The sequence below is a fragment of the Cherax quadricarinatus genome, chromosome 86 (assembly GCF_038502225.1).
Source record: "Cherax quadricarinatus isolate ZL_2023a chromosome 86, ASM3850222v1, whole genome shotgun sequence".
In the NCBI taxonomy this organism is placed as follows: domain Eukaryota; kingdom Metazoa; phylum Arthropoda; class Malacostraca; order Decapoda; family Parastacidae; genus Cherax; species Cherax quadricarinatus.
Window position 1 is genome coordinate 9,477,620 of NC_091377.1, and position 17,584 is coordinate 9,495,203.

General features: G+C 44.4%; 1 protein-coding gene across 1 annotated transcript in view; it reads right to left on the bottom strand.

Moving 5' to 3' along the window:
• LOC128703007 (growth hormone secretagogue receptor type 1-like) overlaps nt 1–17,584 on the bottom strand; it is a 165,049-nt gene that overhangs the window by 14,564 nt on the left and 132,901 nt on the right. Inside the window, exons 2-4 of the mRNA XM_053797545.2 lie at nt 16,678–16,858; nt 6,404–6,500; nt 4,308–4,457 (exon numbers count right to left, since the gene is read on the bottom strand). Of these exons, the coding sequence (XP_053653520.1) occupies nt 4,308–4,457; nt 6,404–6,500; nt 16,678–16,858 (428 nt within the window). The remainder of the gene's footprint in view (nt 1–4,307; nt 4,458–6,403; nt 6,501–16,677; nt 16,859–17,584) is intronic.

Genomic DNA, 17,584 nt, shown 5'->3' on the forward strand with positions numbered 1-17,584 from the left:
TTTTGCCACATTCCTCCATTTTAGGTATCTTAAGTTGAAATCCCCCAGGAACAAGATATTTCATTGCCAATGTGATCCTTTGTGTGGATCTTTGTGAAAGTCGCAAATATTGCATTTGACTCTGTGAGCAGTCCATTGATGAAAGATAATTTGTTTGTTGATGACTTTAGACTGTATATTTACAAATACAAATGTTGTCACATTGATGGTATATAGGGAGGCTTTATTTGCTGGAACTAATAACGGTTGTTCTGGAGTGGAGGCCGCTGACTGTTTTCACTCCAGTAGTGATCCGAGGTGGTGTAATATTTCTGTCATTTCCTACCATTTTGTTTCAGGCACTGAAAAATCTATCTCTGGAGTGGCTTGGTTGTTTCTTTTAAATAGTGTGTCTGACAGTATGTGTTGTAACATTGTTTTTCATGTACTAATAAATAACACATTTCAGGGCGAAATACATTAAAAAAAACAGTTGCATACTCCTTGGGTCATGAGGTGGTGGCATTTCTGTTTACCAGGATTTTTTGTGTAGCTGGGTTCCCTACTGGTGCAGTTTTTCCTGCCACCACCAATTTCTACCGGTAATGTATCATCATCATCCCCCTTTTTCCATCTCCAGCAGCATCACTATATTGTATTTCTGGATCTTGTGTCTTGGTTCTTACTTCTTCAGTACCAGAACAACTATCTGTCTGGTGTACTGTCTTGTATTTATTATTTATTTATTTATTTATTTTTATTTGGACATGGTTCATAGTTGTACAAAGAAATATATTGATTGGGTGTATATGCCAAAAGGCCCTTGTATGCAGAGCATTATGGGCAGCTTAAAATTAACTTAAGATTAACTAAGCAATGATATATTCAGTGGTAAAAATTATATGTACTGTCTTTTAAGACAGCACCAGGGGTGACAGCACCAGGGGTGACAGCACCAGGGGTGACAGCACCAGGGGTGACAGCACCAGGGGTGACAGCACCAGGGGTGACAGCACCAGGGGTGATAGCACCAGGGGTGTCAGCACCAGGGGTGACAGCACCAGGGGTGATAGCACCAGGGGTGTCAGCACCAGGGGTGACAGCACCAGGGGTGACAGCACCAGGGGTGACAGCACCAGGGGTGACAGCACCAGGGGTGATAGCACCAGGGGTGACAGCACCAGGGGTGACAGCACCAGGGGTGACAGCACCAGGGGTGACAGCACCAGGGGTGACAGCACCAGGGGTGACAGCACCAGGGGTGACAGCACCAGGGGTGACAGCACCAGGGGTGACAGCACCAGGGGTGACAGCACCAGGGGTGACAGCACCAGGGGTGACAGCACCAGGGGTGACAGCACCAGGGGTGACAGCACCAGCTGACTCACTCTCTCTAATTTCCCAACTGTTACACAACATTGCCAAATTATCCAAAAAAATTTTTTTTGGTGTTTCTCTCTTTTTGTATAAATAAAATTTGTCTCTACAGGTGTGTGTTGCTTGGGCAGACCGTAAAATATTTCCCTATTTTAATATCATTAGTGGAGGACTGCTGGATATTTGCACATGTACCATGACTTCATTTTTTGCAGGAATTACATGCTAGATAAGATTTTCTTTGGATTTTTAACCCTGGAGGGTTAGCCACCCAGGATAATCCATGAAAGTCAGTGCGTCATCGAGGACTGTCTAACTTATTTCCATTGTGGTCCTCAGTCTTGTCCCCCAGGATGCCACCCACACCAGTCGATTAACACCCAGGTACCTATTCGTTGCTAGGTGAACAGGACAACAGGTGTAAGGAAACACGTCGAAATGTTTCCACCCCTCCGGGAATCGAACCCGGGCCCTCCGTGTGTGAAGCGAAAGCTGTAGCCACCAGGCCACCGGGCCACGCAAGTGAAGCTTCACTTTGAATTACTGTCGAACTTGATTGCTGCCTCTATGTGATTTTACTGGCTTTGAACTTCCTCCTATATATAGTAATATTAGTCATAATTTATGATCCGTTCTCTATCTTGCATTCCCATGACTGATATTACTATATATAGAGGGAAGTTCAAAAATCTTTAAATATCACAGGAAAGATAATCGGGTTCAATCCAAGTGGACAAAAAGATCAAATTACTTAAATCAGGATTCACTCGCCACCATTGTGATGATATATTTTGAGAAATTTTTCATATCTGGAGTTTACCTGGAGAGAATTCCGGGGGTCATATCTGACATATTGCAAACAAACTGCTCATCTTTACTGGTTCACCCAGTTTCTTCATCCAGTCCTCCACTTCTGGCTCTTCCCTTCTAATATCCCAGTCTTTCCTGTTCCATACACGAAATCTTTGTCTCATCATCTATTTCTAGCCTACCAAAACAGTCTCTCCATCTTCCTAATATCTGATTCGCTGTCTTCTTAACTACTATGTTTTCCTTACTTTCCACTCTTCCTAACCCTATTTATCCCTTTCAAAAACTGACATATCAAAATTTTCTCAGTTACTCTCGTATTGCACTCTCCCAGTCATTCATTTATCCACCATATATTTTACACTTGTATATCTTTCTACGAAATAAAGCCGTTTCCTCTCTTTTCACCTCATCATTCCACCAATCATTTCTTCTCCCTCATACACCCTCCCTCCTCCTCCACCCATAAAGTTCTGATACATATAATAGCATTACGTTCTATAATTCCGACAATATCTCGGTATTTTCATTTTGATCATTCTTCCCACAAACATTTGTTTATACCGTGTACCTCTCACTATCCCCTTCTTTTATTCAGTTTTATTTCTCGTTCAACCACTGACACCATTGTCCTCGTACAACTTAATTATACCGTAGCCATCACTAAATAATCATACCTCGTCTATAGCCATCACTAAATAATCATACCTCGTCTACAGCCATTTTAAATAATCATACTACGTCTATAGCCATCACTAAATCATACAATTACTATTCTAAAATCATGAATATCTAGAGGTCTATCTATCAACCATTTTATAATAGTCTATCAGACTACTTTCACTGCGTACCTTATCATATATTTCAGTCCTTTTATGATTATAGTTTCTAGGAAGTGGGATTGTCTATAGTGTAATTATCTCTCCACAGCTACAGCAGTAGAACTCAGCTCCTGGTCTCCTCTCTGCTCTAATATGTTAATATGGAAATAAATGGTATAAAACACAATGGAAACCAAGACAAAAGAAGTTTATTTTTTTTTTATTCGCCGGTATTCTCCCGGCCCGGGTCTTTTCCAAGTAGTGGTGACCCGGCCTTGGCTCCCTATCTGGGGAGTGTCTCGAGACTTAAGTCTCCCATGGGAGGAGGTACAGTACCTCCTCATCTTTGGGACCAAGTGTCCCCAGGCCTAGCCACATTCCCCGCCCTCACGGGGCTCGTAGGGAGAAGCTAGGCCTCTGGTCTGCCATCTACCCCGCCTCAAAGGGGCTCGTGGGGATGGCAGTCTTATGAGCTGCAGATGGTAGCAAGCTCAGGCCTCTCTTGACCTTCATTAGAGAGAAGTTTAATGTAAACCTTTATTAACAACGTTGTCAATAAAGGATCACATTATATTGCTTATGTCTTTATTTTTCCATACGTTAATATAAATTAAAAATCTGTAGTGGACGCAGCACGTACCACAGTACAGTCTCGAAATTCCATTGATCTAATACTAGGGAAAGTATTCGTAATATACCTTTATCTCCACTCGTGTTTAGTAGTAGTAATAATAAAATACTACTACTACTAATACTACTAATAATATTGAATAAATTTAAGCGCTAAACGCATAGAAGGTAAAACCCAAAAGCCCAGGAGAGCGAAACAGTGTGGCTTGTTACCGTAAGGGGTCTTTGAGGGTCTGACACACCTGTTTATAATCATGGAGATTTTGGTTCCTAGGTCAGACACACCTGTTTACAAGTCTGGAGTTTAGGGGTCTAAGAGAGTCTGACACACCTGTTTACAAGTCTGGAGTTTAGGGGTCTAAGAGAGTCTGACACACCTGTTTACAATCATGGAGATTTTGGTTCCTAGGTCAGACACACCTGTTTACAAGCCTGGAGTTTAGGGGTCTAAGAGAGTCTGACACACCTGTTTACAAGCCTGGAGTTTAGGGGTCTAAGAGAGTCTGACACACCTGTTTACAATCCTGGAGGTTTTGGCTCCTAGGTCAGGCGCACCTGTTTACAAGCCTGGAGTTTAGGGGTCTAAGAGAGTCTGACACACCTGTTTACAATCCTGGAGGTTTTGGCTCCTAGGTCAGGCGCACCTGTTTACAAGCCTGGAGTTTAGGGGTCTAAGAGAGTCTGACACACCTGTTTGCGAGCCTGGAGGTTGGGGTTGGGCTTATCCTTACACAGCTGTTTGTCCTCAATAAGCAACTGCCTCGCTATCCTCCAGTAGAGGAGCAGCAGCACCAACAGCGGCAGGAAGAATAACATTACCATGGACGACACAACGAACACCTGTGTGAAGGGAAAGAAACACCTGTATTAAAGGAAAACACCTGTGATCCAGGAACATTCCTGTGTGTTGGAAAAAACACCTGTGTACTGGAAAAAATTGCCTTTTCTCAAGGAACACTCCCATGTTCCTTGAGCACCCCTGTGTTCCCTGAACACTACAGTGTTCCCTGCGCACCCCCCGTGTTCCCTGAACACTCCCGTGTTCAAGGAAAAAATCTGTATATTGGAAAAAACACCTGTGTATTGGAACACCTGTTTTCAGGGAAAACACCCCTGTGCATGTAAAACACCCGTGTGTAAACACCCGTGTGTAGGGAAAACACCCGTGTACAGGGGAAAACACCTGTGTATAGGGGAAAACACCTGTGTACAGGGGAAAACACCCATGTACAGGGACAAACACCCGTGTACAAGGGAAAACACCCGTGTACAGGGAAAAACACCCGTGTACAGGGGAAAACACCCGTGTACAGGGAAAAACACCCGTGTACAGGGAAAAATACCCGTGTACAGGAGAAAACACCCATATACGGGGGATAACGAGGGCTCTTGATTCAAGGAATGGGAGCTACCCTTCCCTTGACCAGACCTGATGACCTCCACCAAGTACTGTATGACCCTTACTGGAATCTCAAGTACAAGGCAACAGGCAGTAAGAGTACAAGGCAACAACACGAGTACAAGGCAATAGGCAGTAAGAGTACAAGGCAACAGCACGAGTACAAGGCAATAGGCAGTAAGAGTACAAGACAACAACACGAGTATAAGGTAAAAGGCAATAAGAGTACAAGGCAACAGAAGTACAAGGCAACAGCGCGAGAACAAGGCAACAGGCAGTAAGAGTACAAGGCAACAGAAGTACAAGGCAACAGCGCGAGAACAAGGCAACAGGCAGTAAGAGTACAAGGCAACAGAAGTACAAGGCAACAGCGCGAGAACAAGGCAACAGGCAGTAAGAGTACAAGGCGACAGAAGTAAAAGGCAACAACACGAGTACAAGGAAAGAGGCAGTAAGAGTACAAGGCAACAAGTAGCAAGAGTACAAGGCAACAGAAGTACTAGGCAACAGACAGTACAAGGCAACAGAAGTACAATTCAACAGAAGTACAAGGCAACAGCACGAGTACTAGACAACAGACAATACAAGGTAACAAAAGTACAAGGCAACAGCACGAGAACAAGGCAATATACAGCACGAAGCAACAGGCAGTAAGAGTACATGGCAACAGCACGAGTACAAGGCAACAGCACGAGTACAAGGCAACAGCACGAGTACAAGGCAATAGGTAGACTGCAGAAGTACAAGGCAACAGGCAGACTGCAGGAGTACAAGACAACAGGCAGACTGCAGAAGTACAAGACAACAGGCAGACTGCAGGAGTACGAAACAACAGGCAGACTGCAGAAGTACAAGACAACAGGCAGACTGCAGGAGTACAAGACAACAGGGAGACTGCAGAAGTACAAGGCAACAGGCAGACTGCAGGAGTACAAGACAACAGGGAGACTGCAGAAGTACAAGGCAACAGGCAGACTGCAGGAATACGAAACAACAGGCAGACTGCAGGAGTACAAGACAACAGGCAGACTGCAGGAGTACAAGACAACAGGCAGACTGCAGGAGTACAAGACAACAGGCAGACTGCAGAAGTACAAGGCAACAGGCAGACTGCAGGAGTACAAGACAACAGGCAGACTGCAGAAGTGCAAGACAACAGGCAGACTGCAGGAGTACAAGACAACAGGCAGACTGCAGGAGTACAAGACAACAGGGAGACTGCAGAAGTACAAGGCAACAGGCAGACTGCAGGAGTACGAAACAACAGGCAGACTGCAGGAGTACAAGACAACAGGCAGACTGCAGGAGTACAAGACAACAGGCAGACTGCAGGAGTACAAGACAACAGGCAGACAGGCAGGATGGATTTACAACCACTTGTACTAACCTTGGCCCAGAGTTTGTCAACCCTGGTGAAACACACAGGTACGAGGGACTGGTCGATGTACCTGACGTGTGTGTACTCAGTGAGGGCGATTACGGGACTGTGGGAGGACATTAAGTACTCTTACTAATGACTATATATTAATATACACCCAGAAATATAGAATAATACATTACCATACCATGACATGAGGTAAATACCCAGTGTTAGGACAGTCATCCATGGGAACGCCTTTCGTTAATAGGTACCTGGTGTGGGTCGCATCCTGGGTGTTAGTGGACTGGTGTGGGTCGCATCCTGGGTGTTAGTGGACTAGTGTGGGTCGCATCCTGGGTGTTAGTGGACTGGTGTGGGTCACATCCTGGGTGTTAGTGGACTGGTGTGGGTGGCATCCTGGGTGTTAGTGGACTGGTGTGGGTCGCATCCTGGGTGTTAGTGGACTGGTGTGGGTCACATCCTGGGTGTTAGTGGACTGGTGTGGGTCACATCCTGGGTGTTAGTGGACTGGTGTGGGTCACATCCTGGGTGTTAGTGGACTGGTGTGGGTCGCATCCTGGGTGTTAGTGGACTGGTGTGGGTCGCATCCTGGGTGTTAGTGGACTGGTGTGGGTCGCATCCTGGGTGTTAGTGGACTGGTGTGGGTCACATCCTGGGTGTTAGTGGGCTGGTGTGGGTCGCATCCTGGGTGTTAGTGGACTGGTGTGGGTCGCATCCTGGGTGTTAGTGGACTGGTGTGGGTCGCATCCTGGGTGTTAGTGGACTGGTGTGGGTCGCATCCTGGGTGTTAGTGGACTGGTGTGGGTCGCATCCTGGGTGTTAGTGGACTGGTGTGGGTCGCATCCTGGGTGTTAGTGGACTGGTGTGGGTCGCATCCTGGGTGTTAGTGGACTAGTGTGGGTCGCATCCTGGGTGTTAGTGGACTGGTGTGGGTCACATCCTGGGTGTTAGTGGACTGGTGTGGGTCGCATCCTGGGTGTTAGTGGACTGGTGTGGGTCGCATCCTGGGTGTTAGTGGACTGGTGTGGGTCGCATCCTGGATGTTAGTGGACTGGTGTGGGTCGCATCCTGGGTGTTAGTGGACTGGTGTGGGTCGCATCCTGGGTGTTAGTGGACTGGTGTGGGTCGCATCCTGGATGTTAGTGGACTGGTGTGGGTCGCATCCTGGGTGTTAGTGGACTGGTGTGGGTCGCATCCTGGATGTTAGTGGACTGGTGTGGGTCGCATCCTGGGTGTTAGTGGACTGGTGTGGGTCGCATCCTGGGTGTTAGTGGACTGGTGTGGGTCGCATCCTGGGTGTTAGTGGACTGGTGTGGGTCACATCCTGGGTGTTAGTGGACTGGTGTGGGTCGCATCCTGGGTGTTAGTGGACTGGTGTGGGTCGCATCCTGGGTGTTAGTGGACTAGTGTGGGTCGCATCCTGGGTGTTAGTGGACTGGTGTGGGTCGCATCCTGGGTGTTAGTGGACTGGTGTGGGTCGCATCCTGGGTGTTAGTGGACTGGTGTGGGTCGCATCCTGGGTGTTAGTGGACTAGTGTGGGTCGCATCCTGGGTGTTAGTGGACTGGTGTGGGTCGCATCCTGGGTGTTAGTGGACTGGTGTGGGTCGCATCCTGGGTGTTAGTGGACTGGTGTGGGTCGCATCCTGGGTGTTAGTGGACTGGTGTGTGTCGCATCCTGGGTGTTAGTGGACTGGTGTGGGTCGCATCCTGGGTGTTAGTGGACTAGTGTGGGTCGCATTCTGGGTGTTAGTGGACTGGTGTGGGTCGCATCCTGGGTGTTAGTGGACTGGTGTGGGTCACATCCTGGGTGTTAGTGGACTGGTGTGGGTCACATCCTGGGTGTTAGTGGACTGGTGTGGGTCGCATCCTGGGTGTTAGTGGACTGGTGTGGGTCACATCCTGGGTGTTAGTGGACTGGTGTGGGTCGCATCCTGGGTGTTAGTGGACTGGTGTGGGTCGCATCCTGGGTGCTAGTGGACTGGTGTGGGTCGCATCCTGGGTGTTAGTGGACTGGTGTGGGTCGCATCCTGGGTGTTAGTGGACTAGTGTGGGTCGCATCCTGGGTGTTAGTGGACTGGTGTGGGTCGCATCCTGGGTGTTAGTGGTCTGGTGTGGGTCGCATCCTGGGTGTTAGTGGACTGGTGTGGGTCGCATCCTGGGACAAAACTGACCTAATTTGCGGGAAATGCTCAACATAACAAGCAGCTTTCTATATAGTAGTATGTTACTGATGTCAGCTATGGTCTGTATACCTTGTACATGTGGAAGATTGAGACACTTATGCAGCATATGGAAATCTTTATTCAGGAAACGTTTCGCCACACAGTGGCTTCATCAGTCCAATACAAAGAGGAAGGCGTAAGGAGTGGAGGAGAATGAGGTAATCAGTCCCTCAACCTGGAGTCGATGTGTTCAGTCCATCAGTCTTGTAGAATGTACAGCATAGGGCCGTAGACGTGGCTTATATACTGTAGTGAGGTGACGTGAAGCAGATGGAGGCGGGGTCATAGTGGTACCATCCACTAGTCGAAGTAGGTCTTCGTCCAAAGGTTGAACAAGTGTTGAAGAATTCATTGTAACAAGATCCCATGATGCTGCAGTGTCCGACAGTTGTGATGAATGGTTTGAAAAACCGACAAGTTGAAGATTGAGACACTTATGCAGCATATGGAAATCTTTATTCAGGAAACGTTTCGCCACACAGTGGCTTCATCAGTCCAATACAAAGAGGAAGGCGTAAGGAGTGGAGGAGAATGAGGTAATCAGTCCCTCAACCTGGAGTCGATGTGTTCAGTCCATCAATCTTGTAGAATGTACAGCATAGGGCCGTAGACGTGGCTTATATACTGTAGTGAGGTGACGTGAAGCAGATGGAGGCGGGGTCATAGTGGTACCATCCACTAGTCGAAGTAGGTCTTCGTCCAAAGGTTGAACAAGTGTTGAAGAATTCTTTGTAACAAGATCCCATGATGCTGCAGTGTCCGACAGTTGTGATGAATGGTTTGAAAAACCGACAAGTTGAAGATTGAGACACTTATGCAGCATATGGAAATCTTTATTCAGGAAACGTTTCGCCACACAGTGGCTTCATCAGTCCTCTTTGTATTGGACTGATGAAGCCACTGTGTGGCGAAACGTTTAAGAACATAAGAACATAAGAACGAAGGAACACTGCAGAAGGCCTACTGGCCCATGCGAGGCAGGTCCAAGTCTCCTACCGGCTTAAGCCAATGCACCCAACCTAGTCAGGTCAGGTCACATTGACTTAAGGGAGGAACACGGCAACCGACCTGTTAGCACAAGCTATCAGGTCTAACTCACACCCACCCACATCTACTCATGTATTTATCCAACCTATTTTTAAAGCTACACAACGTTCTGGCCTCTATAACGGTACTTGGGAGTTTGTTCCACTCATCCACAACTCTATTACCAAACCAGTACTTTCCTATATCCTTCCTGAATCTGAATTTTTCCAACTTAAAACCATTGCTGCGAGTCCTGTCTAGGCTAGATATTTTCAGCACACTATTTACATCCCCTTTATTTATTCCTGTCTTCCACTTATACACCTCAATCATATCCCCCCTAATTCTACGTCTTTCTAGAGAGTGCAGTTTCAGGGCCCTTAGTCTATCCTCATAGGGAAGGTTTTTGATACATGGGATCATCTTTGTCATCCTCCTTTGTACATTTTCCAGAGAATTTATATCCATTCTGTAATACGGTGACCAAAACTGTGCAGCATAATCTAAATGAGGCCTAACCAAGGATGTATAGAGTTGAAGAACAACCTGAGGACTCCTATTATTTATGCTTCTTGATATGAAGCCAAGGATTCTATTAGCTTTATTGCGAACACTTATGCACTGTTGTCTTGGTTTCAGATTACTGCTAACCAGAACTCCTAAATCTTTTTCGCAATCCGTAATATTAAGATCTACATTATTTAGTTTATATGTGGCATGGTTATTGTCCTGTCCAACATTTAGAACTTTGCATTTGTCTATATTAAACTGCATCTGCCACTTCTCCGACCACTGCATCAGTCTATTCAAATCTTCCTGGAGTGCTCGAATGTCCTCGTCAGAATGAATTCGACGGCCTATTTTGGTGTCATCGGCAAACTTGCCGATGTCGCTCTTTATGCCCTCATCTATGTCGTTTATGTAGATTGTGAACAGCAGGGGGCCCAACACTGACCCCTGTGGAACACCGCTCGTGACGCTTCCCCACTCTGATTTCTCCCCATTTATGCAAACTCTCTGCTGCCTATTTGTCAACCATGCCTCTATCCAGGAAAAAATTTCTCCTCCTATTCCATGTGCTTTAATTTTCCTCAATAGTCTCTGATGTGGGACCCTGTCAAAAGCCTTACTGAAGTCCATATACACAATATCATATTCATTACCATGATCTACCTCCTCAAATACCTTAGTGAAAAAAGTTAATAAATTCGTAAGGCAGGAACGCCCCTTTGTAAAACCATGCTGAGATTCGTTGATTAATTTATGCTTTTCAAGGTGGCTACGAACTGCCTCGGCAATTATTGATTCCATAAATTTTCCCACTATGGAGGTTAGGCTTATTGGTCTATAGTTCGAAGCTAAGGACCTGTCACCTGTTTTGAAAATAGGTATCACATTTGCCATTTTCCACTTATCTGGCACCATGCCAGTTTGTAGTGATATGTTGAAAAGATTAGCCAAAGGTGTGCTAAGCTCCTCTTTACATTCCTTTAGAACCCTTGCATACAGTTCATCAGGGCCTGGGGATTTGTTAGGTTTTAATTTATCTATTTGCCTAAGGACCATGTCACTTGTGACCCTAATAGTGCACAGTTTATTATCGTCCTGTTCTACATAATTTATCATTACTGGAATATCACTGGTATCCTCCTGTGTAAAAACTGAGAGGAAGTATGTGTTAAAAATTCTACACATTTCCTTATCACTGTCAGTGAGCTGACCCGAGGAACTTTTGAGTGGGCCTATCTTGTCCCTGATCTTACTTCTGTATACCTGAAAGAATCCTTTTGGGTTAGTCTTCGATTCTCTTGCAACTTTAACCTCATAATCTCTTTTTGCTTTTCTAATTCCCTTTTTTATTTCTCTCTTTAACTGAATATATCGATTTCTTAATTGCCCCTCTCCTCTTTTGATTTGCCTATATATGCCTCTCTTTTGACCAATCAGATATTTTAATCTATTGTTCATCCATTTAGGATCATTTTTGTTTGATCTGATTTCCCTATTTGGAACATAATTTGACTGAGCAGCTAGAACTATGCCCTGGAAAGCATCATATCGGCAACCATCACCACCTACCTGACCCTTAGTCAGGTCATTCCAGTTCAGCCCACCTAAGTAATTTTTCAGTCCTATGAAATCAGCCAAGCGAAAGTCAGGGACGGAGACTTGATTGCCATTATTAGGGGAATTCCATAATATGTTAAAACTGAGTGATTTGTGATCACTCTCCCCAAGCTCATCATTAACCTCAAGATTATTAATTAGTGTTTCCCTACTGGCAAGAACCAAGTCAAGGAGGTTATTTCCCCTAGTTGGCTCTGTCACAAACTGTTTTAAAAAACAATCCTGGATCGAATCAAGAAAGTCACCCGACTCTAAATTTCCTGTCAAATTGCTCCAGTCAATCTGTCTATAGTTGAAATCTCCCATTAGCACAACATTTTCGTATGTAGATGCCTTACGAATTTCGTCCCATAGAAGTTTACTGCACTCCCTATCAAGATTTGGGGCCCTGTAAATCACACCCAAAATTAGTTTTTCTCGGCCCTCGAGAAGCTGTAACCAAACAGATTCAGTGGCTGACGCTTCTAATTTAATATCTTGTCTAACACAACAATTTAAATTGTCTCTGACATACATCGCTACTCCACCACCTTTCCTGTTGACCCTGTCAGTGTGGAATAATTTATAGCCTTGTATGTGACATTCAGAGGGCATCTCTCTATCTTTCAGATTGAGCCAGGTCTCTGTTATAGCAATAATATCTATGTTTCCTGCACTTGCAATTAATCTTAGCTCATCTATCTTATTTCTAACACTCCTGCTATTAGTATAGTAAACCTTAAGGGAGCTAGTCCCTTGCTGCCCTCTGCTGTCCCCCTTTGTTTGCTGACCTGTTCTATTGTCTTTATTTATAACTTCATGCTGAATGCCTTTTATACATTTACTGTTTCCAACCCTAGTGTTGCAACCTGCTTGTTTCCCACACACACCCATACCTCTATCTTCCATCAGTTTAAAATCATAGGCATTTCACCAATGGCCTTCTCAATCGAGTCTGCAAGTGCTACCACCCCTGCCCCAGAGAGATGTACCCCATCCCTTGCATACATATCATGTTTGCCATAAAAGTTGTTCCAGTTGTCAATGAATGGGATTGCAAGTTCCTTGCAGTATCTGTCTAGCCAGCAATTTACACCAATTGCCCTAGACAACCATTCATTTCCTACTCCCCTTCTAGGCAAGATGCTACATATGATTGGGATCCCTCCCTTAGACTTAATGAAATCTATAGCTGACCTGTACTTATCTAGCAGCTCTTCTCTCCTACCCTTCCCAATATCATTTCCACCAGCACTGAGACAGATAATGGGCTTGTTCCCATTACCTGACATGATATTATCCAGCCTGTTGACAATGTCCCCAACACCAGCTCCAGGGAAGCACACTCTATCTCTCATCTTCTTATTCCTATTACAAAAAGCACGGTCAACATATCTTACCTGAGAGTCACCAACCACAAGAATGCGCTTACCTTCATTAGCAGGGGCAGTAGTACCCTTACCTTCACTGGCCACTGAAGTACATTCATCCTGGAGAACAGAGAAGCGATTTCCTACCTTCAGATCTTCACTCTTAACTTTCCTTACTCTGATGCGCCTCCCATTACTGTGAACAACTCGCCACTTGTAGCAGGTGCTGGGCTGCACCTCACTGCTGGTAGCCGTTGCTACCTCCCCACCTACAGCCTCCTCACAGTGAGAGACAGACTGCACCTCACTGCTAGAAGCCTCATTCCCCACATCTCCAACCACCTCACACTCTCTCCCAGGCCCATTGAGGTGGACCTTCAGCCTCCTAATCTCCTCCTGGAGAAGCAAGACCTCCTCCTTCAACTCTCCAACCTCAGTTTTTAAAACACTGCAGAAGCAAGCCATGCTTTGTAACCGTCCACGCTAATCCCCAAAGCAGCTCAGGGTCTGTGACCTCACGTGACGACTGACCACTGAACACTCCAACTGACCACTGAACACTGTGCTTGTATACCTTGTACATGTACTGGTATACCTTGTACATGTACTGGTATATCTTGTACATGTGCTTGTATACCTTGTACATGTACTTGTATACCTTGTACATGTACTTGTATACCTTGTACATGTGCTTGTATACCTTGTACATGTACTGGTATACCTTGTACATGTGCTTGTATACCTTGTACATGTGCTTGTATACCTTGTACATGTACTTGTATACCTTGTACATGTACTGGTATATCTTGTACATGTACTGGTATACCTTGTACATGTACTGGTATACCTTGTACATGTACTGGTATACCTTGTACATATACTGGTATATCTTGTACATGTACTGGTATACCTTGTACATGTACTGGTATACCTTGTACATGTACTGGTATACCTTGTACATGTACTGGTATACCTTGTACATGTACTGGTATACCTTGTACATGTACTGGTATACCTTGTACATGTACTTGTATACCTTGTACATGTACTGGTATACCTTGTACATGTACTTGTATACCTTGTACATGTACTGGTATACCTTGTACATGTACTGGTATACCTTGTACATGTACTGGTATACCTTGTACATGTACTGGTATACCTTGTACATGTACTGGTATACCTTGTACATGTACTGGTATACCTTGTACATGTACTGGTATACCTTGTACATGTACTGGTATACCTTGTACATGTACTGGTATACCTTGTACATGTACTGGTATACCTTGTACCTGTACTGGTATATCTTGTACATGTACTGGTATACCTTGTACATGTACTGGTATACCTTGTATATGTACTGGTATACCTTGTACATGTACTGGTATACCTTGTACATGTACTTGTGTACCTTGTACATGTACTGGTATACCTTGTACATGTACTGGTATACCTTGTACATGTACTGGTATACCTTGTACATGTACTGGTATACCTTGTACATGTACTTGTATACCTTGTACATGTACTGGTATACCTTGTACATGTACTGGTAGAAATAACTGTTATCATTATTGTAAATAGTCCGTGTTATTTATACATTGTTCCAGTCACGATATTGTACTTTTTGTCTATTTAAAATATCCCAAGGTTACCCATGTCTATATATATCACATATATATATATATTAGTAATTTATATTATATCTTACCGTTCATAAACACACCTCTTATAATGCTTCTATATAATGCAAGTGCAATTGAAATGTTGCATTGGAAATTGCACACCGTGTACTGTGAAGGGTTCTCAAGTGATGTTTAAGTTTAAATGTGATTTTTAAATAGTATTTGCTAAAATATCGCACTAAACACAGCTTTATTAACGAGCTTACTTTAATATTGCTAACTTGAACAGTTGAAATATATTATGAGAGTAGATTTAGGTAGTGTAATAATAATAATAATAATAATAATAATAATAATAATAATAATAATAATAATAATAATAATAATAATAATAATAATAATCATAATAATAATAATATCTTTATTTACTACCAGTACATGTACAAGGTATACAAGTACATGTACAAGGTATACAAGTACATGTACAAGGTATACAAGTACATGTACAAGGTATACAAGTACATGTACAAGGTATACAAGTACATGTACAAGGTATACCAGTACATGTACAAGGTATACCAGTACATGTACAAGGTATACCAGTACATGTACAAGGTATACAAGTACATGTACAAGGTATACAAGTACATGTACAAGGTATACAAGTACATGTACAAGGTATACCAGTACATGTACAAGGTATACCAGTACATGTACAAGGTATACAAGTACATGTACAAGGTATACAAGTACATGTACAAGGTATACAAGTACATGTACAAGGTATACAAGTACATGCACAAGGTATACAGACCATAGCTGACATCAATGACATACTACTATATAGAAAGCTGCTTGTTATGCTGAGCATTTCCCACAAACAATTGTCCTCAGACTTCTGCAACATAACTGTCATCTAATATTTGTTAAGTTATACCATGAATTAAGTAAAGATCCTGGACTTCACCTTACAAAACAGACAAAGCAAATGTGATGATAATTATGGACAAGGTAGATTATAGGAGAAAATCATGATATTAGGAGACAGGGAAACTCAGGCGCCTCTTAACCCTGTCACGAGCAAGACTGTGAACATTTGGGAAGAACAGATACGAAAAGCAGACTGGGAAGACAGTGGTTTCAAGTCTTAAAGAAGGGTAGAGATCGAGAGGTAAGTATAACAACGAGCATATCACTGGAGGCGCACACCAGCTCAATAACAAGATCAGTTTTACGACCCATGTCAGACCTCTTACAGAGTACGCACCACCAGCATGGAACCCTCACCGTCTCAAACATTCCAGAAAATCCAGAGTTTTGCTAAGAGACTAATCCAGGAGCTAAGAGAAATGACTAATTAAACTCTTACAACACTGGAGACGTGAACCTGCAAGACATGATCATGTTAAAAACACTCGGACAGTCAAAGACTTTTCGAGACGATGCGTCCGGAAAGAAATGAAGTGCAGATAGAAGTGAAACTAGCACTCATAGGAATGTTAGAAAATACAGTATTTTTGGGCATATAAAGCGCACGTTTGTATGTGACATAGAAGACGATGTTACCTATCCGTTGTCACGTAACGTTAGTAAACAACTGTTAAAGCGTAACATAAAGACTACACTTGACCCTCACCATAGGCATATAAGACGCAGGCTGATTTTCCAAGACTTGTGGGGGAAAATAAGTGCGCCTTATATGCCGGAAAACACGGTATTTCAGCATAAGATTGATTAAAGAATGAAACAATCTGAATGAGGACTTAACTGAGGAAAAAAAATAAATAATACATATGAGCTTTATAACACACACGGATAATACGAAAATCGGTATGGTAGAAACACGAATACAGTAACAATACAATGGTAGCTGCGAAGCGGGGCCAGGAGCCGCGCCTCGACCCGCAGCGACAAGGTTAGTACAGACCTGGTGATTGAGGTGGCCAGGAGCCAGACCAGGAGACAGGCGGCAGCAGCACGGGCCCTACTGCAGGTGGCAGCAGCGGTCAGCGGGTGACAGATGGCTCTGTACCGCTCCACAGAGATGGCTAGGATGGTCAACATGGAGGCGTGTGCCACGGTAAACTCCAAGTATGGTACAACCTTACCTGGGGAGCCAGGGAGGACAAGTGTTAGTACAACCTTACCTGGGGTAGTCAGGAAGGACAAGTGTTAGTACAACCTTACCTGGGGAGTCAGGGAGGACAAGTGTTAGTACAACCTTACCTGGGGAGCCAGGGAGGACAAATGTTAGTACAACCTTACCTGGGGTAGTCAGGAAGGACAAGTGTTAGTACAACCTTACCTGGGGAGCCAGGGAGGACAAGTGTTAGTACAACCTTACCTGGGGAGCCAGGGAGGACAACTGTTAGTACAACCTTACCTGGGGTAGTCAGGAAGGACAAGTGTTAGTACAACCTTACCTGGGGAGTCAGGGAGGACAAGTGTTAGTACAACCTTACCTGGGGTAGTCAGGGAGGACAAGTGTTAGTACAACCTTACCTGGGGTAGTCAGGAAGGACAAGTGTTAGTACAACCTTACCTGGGGAGTCAGGGAGGACAAGTGTTAGTACAACCTTACCTGGGGAGTCAGGGAGGACAAGTGTTAGTACAACCTTACCTGGGAAGTCAGGGAGGAAAAGTGTTAGTACAACCTTACCTGGGGAGTCAGGGAGGACAAGTGTTAGTACAACCTTACCTGGGGAGTCAGGGAGGAAAAGTGTTAGTACAACCTTACCTGGGGAGTCAGGGAGGAAAAGTGTTAGTACAACCTTACCTGGGGAGTCAGGGAGGACAAGTGTTAGTACAACCTTACCTGGGGAGTCAGGGAGGAA